At 35.2% G+C, this 8,619-nt stretch overlaps 2 protein-coding genes across 7 annotated transcripts in view; one reads left to right on the plus strand and one right to left on the minus strand.

Moving 5' to 3' along the window:
- mim (missing-in-metastasis) overlaps nt 1-8,619 on the plus strand; it is a 300,696-nt gene that overhangs the window by 125,308 nt on the left and 166,769 nt on the right. The gene's annotated exons all lie outside the window — the stretch shown is intronic.
- On the minus strand, nt 3,058-7,811 carry LOC141440492 (phenoloxidase-activating enzyme-like). The gene is made up of 2 exons (XM_074105019.1): nt 7,668-7,811; nt 3,058-4,295 (listed from the first exon to the last, which is right to left on the minus strand). Exons 1-2 carry the CDS (start codon nt 7,671-7,673, stop codon nt 4,023-4,025), a joined length of 279 nt encoding a protein of 92 aa, XP_073961120.1. The 5' UTR covers nt 7,674-7,811; the 3' UTR covers nt 3,058-4,022.

The raw sequence follows: 8,619 nt of genomic DNA on the forward strand, positions 1-8,619 counted from the left end.
AATTTTTAAACTAATTTCAAACTAATTTTAACTCACCTACCTATACAATACAATTACTCTTTATTGTACAACAGAAATAGTAAGCTATACAGAAAACAGGTACAATGAGAGAAAAAAGTAATAGGCAGTCTTATCGCTTAAGAGCGGTCTCTTCATGGCAACCTTATTTCAGAATATTAAAACGCAACAAAAATACACCTACACATACATATATCGTACAATATAATACACCTCTAAAATGAATATAGGCGTGAGATAAACAGCCACATATAAATCCATACTAATATTATAAATGTGAAAGTGTGTGTGTTTGTATGTTTGATGATTGAAGATTTTATCCCTATCCCGTGGGAATATCGGGATAAAAGTAACTTATTCCAGAGGTCCAGCTACCTACATACTAAATTTCAGGGCTCTATGCCCAGCGGTTGTTATTTTGGGATTTTATCCCTGGGTATCCCGTGGGAAAATCGGGTCAAAAAGTTATCTGTGTTATTCCAGACGTCCAACTATCTACATACCAAATTTCATGTATCTAAGCCTAGCGGTTGTTATTTCAAAATTTTATCCCTATCCCGTGGGAATATCGGAGTGAAAAATAACCTATGTGTTATTCCAGAGGTCCAGCTACCTACATATCAAATTTCATGGCTCGAAGCCCAGTGGTTGTTTTTTCGAGATTTTATCCCTGGGTATCCCGTGGGAATATCGGGTCAAAAGTTATCTACGTGTTATTCCAGACGTCCAACTATCTACATACCAAATTTCATGTATCTAAGCTTAGCGGTTGTTATTTCGAAATTTTATCCCTTTCCCGTAGGAATATCGGAGTAAAAAATAACCTATGTGTTATTCTAAAGGTCCAGCTACCTACATACCAAATTTCATGGCTCTAAGCCCAGTGGTTGTTATTTTGAGATTTTATCCCTGGGTATCCCGTGGGATATCGGGTCAAAAAGTTATCTACGTGTTATTCCAGATGTCCAACTATCTACATACCAAATTTCATGTATCTAAGCCTAGCGGTTGTTATTTCAAAATTTTATCCCTATCCCGTGGGAATGTCGGGATAAAAAGTATCCTATGTTTTATCCAGATTATAACTAACTTTTTGCCAAATTTCATCCAAATCCCTCCAGCCGTTTCAGCGTGAAGAAGTTTCAAACATTTTTCGTGATAAAGTCTATTCGTGGTAAAGTCTTTTCGTGATATAGTCTGTTCGTGATTAAGTTTTCGTGGTAAAGTTTTTTCGTGATATAGTCTGTTCGTGGTAAAGTCTTTTCGTGATATAGTCTGTTCGTGATTAAGTTTTCGTGATAAAGTCTTTAGTGGTAAAGTTTTCGTGAAAAAGTCTTTAGTGGTAAAGTCTATTCGTGATAAAGTTTTTCGTGATAAAGTTTTCGTGATAAAGTCGTTCGTGAAAAAGTTTTTCGTGAAATAATACTAGCGGCGTGGGACGGGGTGTACTGCCTTTTCGGCGAAATATGTTTCGCCAAATTTCACTTAGCAACCAACCTTTCGCCGAAGTTTCATTTGGCAAACCAATCCTTGGCAATAACTTTGCTTCGCATTTTTCTTATTTCGCAACATTTTTATATTGCAAAATTTTACTTCATCACACTTTTATGTGGCAAATAATTATGTAGCAAATGATTGGCTAAGGCAAATAACAAATAGTCAAATAACATTTGGCCAATTTTTATACATAAGGTAGGTATATCAGTCATGATATATAATAAAATTAATAAATGTTAAATAATGTGGCGGTGAGCGAGCGAGCAAGACGAGACTAGGCAGAAGCGACTTGGATAGGTTAGGTTCCAACCTTGTAGTGTGGGGTATTGTTGGATAGGATAGGTCTTTTAAAATCATTAGGCGGTTGCTAAAACGATTTTTCGATTCAGTGATTTGTTTGCAAAATATTCAACTTTAAAGTGAAAATTTTCATTAAAATCGAGCGTCCCCCCCCCCCTCTAAAATCTAAACCGGTGGGTGGAAAAATTTGAAAAAATTCAGAATGGTAGTAAGTATATCAAACTTTCAAGGAAAACTATAACGGCTAAGTTTGCTTGAGAATTATTAGTAGTTTAAGAGTAAATAGCAGCCTAAGGTATAAAATATACCTAAACTTGGAAGATTCCGTATAAAATACGAAATCCTTAGAAAAATATTACTTATTTTTTCGTAATGGCTACGGAACCCTATTTTGGGCGTGTCCGACATGCTCTTGGCCGGTTTTTTTTTTTAAATTGATTTTACATGAAATTACGGATGGGTGGATCGGTACAGGTGGGTATCGTATCGAACGTTTATTAGTTTTGCACTTTAAAAATAATCATATTAATTTATTACTGCCTGCAAAATATGTCTTTTTATTATTGCTATTAGGACACAACATGACTGCGACGTGGAAATCGGTTTAGGTCCTTACAAAATAAGTAGTGTAGCGTTATGCTATACATCTGATGCGTGAACAGTTTATATATTTCAACTATATACCTACTTAGTAAATTATAGGTTTGTAAACCAGCTATGTCACATGAGAAACAAAGGAGGTAATCAATTATCACTACCTATAACAATTACGACAGTAATTAGAAAATACATTACTACGTCTTTGTTACTATACCTGTATATTTGTCGCCATTCACTGTCTCTTTCTACGCTCGTTTTATATCGTGTGACAAAAAGAAATGGTAAAATAAAAACCATTGTGATTACGAGTGTAGTTAGACATTAAGGCCTCAGGTCATGTAATTAAAATAACAAATGCTTAATAGATTTTTAACGTGACACTTGCTATATATCTTTTTACCCGACTGCGAAGAAGGAGGGTTATGTGTTTGACCCGTATGTATGTATGTCTATTCCTATGTCCTCTCGTAACTAGTCAACGGCTGAACCGATTTTGATAAATGATACGACATTGGGTTCGTGAAATTCTTAAAAAATCAAAATGGCGGATTTGTGGCGCCAAATTGTTTCTACATTTTTTTTATTCAAACCTTATTGGTTTGGGTATCAAAATGAAGGGATTTGAAAAAAAGATTACAAAAATATACAAGTCATGTGTTTTTTATTTACCGTTTTCACAGAAATATCAAAAAAGTATGAAATAAAACAAGAAATTTAAAAAATAAAAAAACCCGACCGTTAAGTACTCAAAAGAAGAAAAAACCACGTGGACGTAGTGGTCTAAAAGTTCTAAAACTCTATTAAGTAGCTAACTTAAACTTCAACAGTTTGGACCCATTCAAATCGTGACCAACTCAAAATTCTTAGTACCTAATGTAAGTAAGTAATTTATTAATATATAATGGGTCCCAACTGTTAAGCCGACCAAAAAATGCTTTTCTCAAAAATGTCCGTAAAAGTTGACATTATTCTTTACATATTAGAAGGTGAAGTTTATGGTTAGCGAAAAATTAAAAAGTTAAAAAGATTGCAGGCGCGCTAGCTCGACAATAATGAATTAGCGCGCCTGCAATCAGTCACATTTTTTTTTTAAAGTTAAAAAGGCCATGGAAATGTTGGCACAAGTCGTATACAGCCAAGTCTAATGGCGGGTATCAGATATTTTGTTGGAACTCCGGACTTTTTCTATTGGGTCTGAAATAGCTTGTGGTGTTTTCGGTGGAAAAATACACCTGCAGTTTATTTTTAATGAAAAAAGGCGGAAAAGCATAAGAAAAATATAGGAATAAAATTAATTTTTATAATATATTTGAGAAAAAGTTTATTCTAATTTCAGAATTATTCACCATTTTTGAGAAAAGCTTTATATTAGTCTCGGCCGGAATAGCAATTACTGGCTTCGTATTAGTTAAACGGACTCGCAAGCTCGTCCGTTTAATACTCATACTCAGCCAGCAATTGCCTACTTCCAGGCCACGACAATAATCTACTATTACATCTTCGCAATAATAGCTAGAAAGACGTCTTCCCGTCGGTAAACGTCGTTTCGCGTTTTTCGCTCTTATTGCGTCGACATAAAGACCCTAATTATTATTAGAATTTCTAATTCAAGGCTGAATATTGCTATGAATCCATGGTAAATAGCCGAACACTTTAGTGTATATGCCGGGAACGTTCTCCGTGCCGCACCACACAAGACCAAAGCTGACTATGCCTGTCACCTCGAAATGGGACTTGGTGTCATTAATCTGGTGGTAGTGCATCAAAGGTCCTCCGGAGTCACCCTTGCAGGCGTCCTTGCCAGCCTCGCCACCTGCGCACATCTGGTGGTCCCAGAGCTCTAATGAAGGCGCCCAGGATTTGTAGGCTTGTTGACAGTCCTGTCAATACAAATAATTGAGTCAGTCAAGTTTTCAGTGTAGCCTGTTGCCATGGTAACGTATCGAGTCGAGAGTCTATATCTACTCTACTCGAGACCTATTATGCTTTATGTCAATCCAATTTTATAAAAAGTGTAAACAAAGACGCCATTTACCCGACCATAGACATGTGAAAACCTAGAACCTAGTGCAAAATCATTAATCTGTTCAGTAAATTGATTAATTTATTAATTTAATATATCAAAGTATTTTTGTCTATTTTATTACTTACAAAACTTGATTTAATTCCAAAGACTGTTTATTCAATTACAAAAGCAGTAAATATTTTTTTAATTTTTTGATGAAAGTAAATAAATAAAAGTCGCTTATTAAATCGAGCATTAATAAATTTTTAAAGTTGCGATTTTTCCACCATCTATCTCTACGCTTGTACCTATATTCTACTACAGATTAGGTATATATCCATGTTTCATTCAAGAAATAACGTTTTGACGAAGATTTTTCTAATGAAAGTTAAATATTGAAATCAAGTGAATTTTGGTGAAAAAACGTCTAGTTAAAAGACACGAATTACAGATGTTATTGTTATTGATGCGATCCACTGAAAACTGAATGTTTATACAGGAATTTTAATATAATCGCTTTGTTTACACTTTATATAAATTGGATTGACATAAGCAATAAAAATATGATTTTATGGGGTACAAATCCACTAAAAATTAGGAGTTGTGACAGTTTAAAGGCACTGTTACACATGTATTTAGTACTTATTCAGTATTCAGTCATTTATTGTTATTCAGTATTCAGAGAATTACACTAATACAAAATTCAAAGTATTCATTCTATTCTAATTTCTCATTATAAGTCACTAAACATCTTTACACTTCTCATAAATATTATTAATAATGTCAAAAGAGGTACAATTATAATTTACAAAATCTTTGGACTACCAGAAAATACAATAATGTATGTATGCAATTAAAAATTAAATTAAATACAATAAAGTACGGATGAATAAAGTATAGATGAGTTACATATAGACGAAGCAAGCATTTACCATGAATCAGTCAAATATTTTAGCGGAATATTCGTTAAGGGCATAAAATGGTCTTAACTTTAAATAAGATTTCAACTTATTAGAGAATTCTCTCAGGTTTACTGATTTTCTTATGTCAACATCAAGGTGATTATAAACCTTTATTGCTACATAACCTATGCTTTTTTATACTGTAAAAAGTACGACTCAGGTAGTACGTGATCCAGACTGCGCCGTGTCGGGTATCTTCGGGAGTCGTTTACTGATTTAAATGTGTCTAAGTTTTTAAACACATAAAGACAAAGTTGGTATATGTATAGGGAAATTACTGTGTAGATGTTGTTTTTTATGAATAAATGTCTATGGGTTTCAGGAAAGTACCCCTCGATCAACCTTATACACTTTTTCTGTATTAAGAGAATTTTATTAATCGATGTACTATTACCCCACACTTCGACTCCATAACGAATTATACTTTCAACGTTAGCATAATACGCGGTCTTCAAGGTATGCTCGTCAGCAACTTTTGCCATAGCCTTTAAAGAACAACATGCACTTGCTAGTTTCTTTGTGATACTGTCTATGTGATCATGGAATCTAAGGTAGGGATCCAGGTCAACTCCCAAAAAACGTATTGAGTTCATTCGACTGATAGGAATATCGAGTGCGTAGTCCGTAGAATTCACCGCACGTTTAAAAACCATATAAAAACTCTTAACGCAGTTTAGCCTAAGCCCATTGGCGTCAAACCATTCAGAAAGGTTTTACCAACTAACGGACGCCATTTCCGACAGTCTTTCACAACTATCAGCTTTAAAAATTAGGCTAGTATCGTCTGCATATAAATATGGGGTTGCGCAGGATATATTTTCGGGCAAATCATTGATAAAAACTATGCTCGTTAGTAGCAAGAAGCATGCTACTTTCGAGCATGCTTATTAGTGGCATGCTCGAGACGGAGGTGGAAGGGGGAAAGGTAATAAGCAGTGCGAAGGCGTTTGCTTCAGTCCATGACCATGCTCATTAGTGGCATGCTCATAAGCATGTTTAAAGCATGCTAGTAACGAGCATAAACGTGTAACAGTCCCTTAAGGCTATTCCTTCATGGCTCATCTCCTAAGCGTGCTAATAGAGGTATAAATTGCAAACATTTTTCTAAAAAAGTGTATCATTGATGTCTCCTAAGTCACGGGACAGAATAACAACACTAAAATGTTGATTCACCCAATTATCATTAAAAAAAAATTAGGTCAATGTTATTATACATTCCATTTTGCTGTACTTACTTGCATCGTCATCTAAACTACATTTCAAGTCGATGCCATAATCATGATCGTTTATAGACGAGCGAGCATTACTTAGCTTTGATGAGTTCCATTGGTCATCACGGTCTTCTTCATCAGGTCCAGGTTACCAAATGATACTTTCTGAATGTAAATGCTCATCTTAATGCAAAAAATGCCAAAATCGCCATAGGGTGTGCCTATAAAATTTGAGGTTTGCCCTCGATTTCCCTAGGATCCCATCATTAGATCTTGACTTGGTGACAATGGGACCATAAAAAAAGAATTTTGTAAATCGGTCCACAATTGACTGAGTAATCGGTGAACATACATAAAAAAAAATAGAAACATTGGAACATAGAACCTCATCCTTTTTTTAAGTCGGTTAAAAAGAGACCAATAGGTAAAGGTATTCAAATATCTTATCGCTAATCAACGAACTTGTTTACCGGATAAGTTTGTCAACATATCTGGCAAGTCTGGGAGATGGATAAGCCTGTCGGATTTGTCGTGAAAACCCGTGCGTGTACCAGTTGAAAGTTCAGGCTACTACAGGAGGTACCTACGACATGTATAGATAGACCATGATAACAATAAATGGGTGCAAGAAATCAATCAAAGTTTCTGTTACCTGAATAAGCTATACATAAGCATAAGCTAAACATCATTGAAAAAGAAGTTGCTTCAACTTAAAATTAAAATTAATATCGTAGGTTGCTAAAGAGTGACAGTGGGTGACAGTGTCCGCAGTTGGTTGATCGCAGCCTCCTGCTTGAAGATACTACAGAAATACAACAAACAATAGAAAATGCAATAGATTCAGTCCAGTACTTTTAAGATTTTAACTAGATTTTAGTGCCTGCGCCAACCACCAGCAAATGTTCCTGCGTTCTGACTTCTGGCCGGATGGTGTTGCGTTCCGTCGTTTTAGGGTAGCGACGAAGACAACGTCCAAAAATCCCTAATTACTTTATTTTAATTTTTAACGTCTTTTTTGTGTTTTTTTATTGTAATGTTGGACTTTTTTAGGGACAAATAAATTAGTAAACTTACGTCCATGGTCTTAAATGGCAGCTTTACGTGTTGTTTGACGTTACTATGAGAATTCTTGGTACTGACAGCGCCCCATCCCGCAGCATACAGGTGGGTCCCCTGAAAGCTCCCTGTGCCTACGGTGGGTAGACATATCGGCCGGACGAACTCTGAAAGATAACTAACGCTTGAAGGAGTCCTTGTACCTATTAATACTAAAACCTATTGAATAGAATTGAATTGAATAGAATAGAAGAGAACTGAATAGAATAGTCAATATTCATTTTTGAATAACTACTACAATAATAAAGCTAAAAAATAAGTTTTTGGTAAAAAATCATTTTAAAAATAAGGTTATTTTGCTGACTGCACTTTTTGTAGACTGTACTGTACTTGCATTGTCACCCAAACTACATTTGCATACCAAATTTCAAGTTGATGCCATTAACCGTTGAAGAGATCCGTCCCGCGGAGACGATCCTGGCCGGACTACCAGGATGTCACTACCAGATTATTGTATTGTCACGCAATTTACATAAGTATGCCGAATTTCTGGAGTTGGTCGAATTTAACTTGCAAGATTTGATTACAGACAAACAGACAGACAACGAGACAGGTGAAACTAAATAAAAGCCTGTGAAAAACATATAATTCATGTAACGGTGTAGTTGCTACAAAAGGACACCCCCTCAGCATGGTCATGCAAGGCACAGTTCAGTGGGTCCACACATTAAAACTAAATATAAATTAAATTATTATTCACTTAAATCTAAAAATAATTGTGACATTGCTTAGTGCGGTATACAGACTAATTGAGCACACTAAAATAGATCAAGATCACAAAAAGTAAGTACTTATGTAAAGCCGGCAGGCTAGGCATAATATAGCTCATAGTTTTAATTTAATTTTTGAATGTGAACAATGAACAAGCAAATTCTAATTGGTGTATTCTTGTTGACTGTGGAAAATACAC

This window comes from Choristoneura fumiferana, chromosome 22 (assembly GCF_025370935.1).
Source record: "Choristoneura fumiferana chromosome 22, NRCan_CFum_1, whole genome shotgun sequence".
Lineage (NCBI taxonomy): Eukaryota > Metazoa > Arthropoda > Insecta > Lepidoptera > Tortricidae > Choristoneura > Choristoneura fumiferana.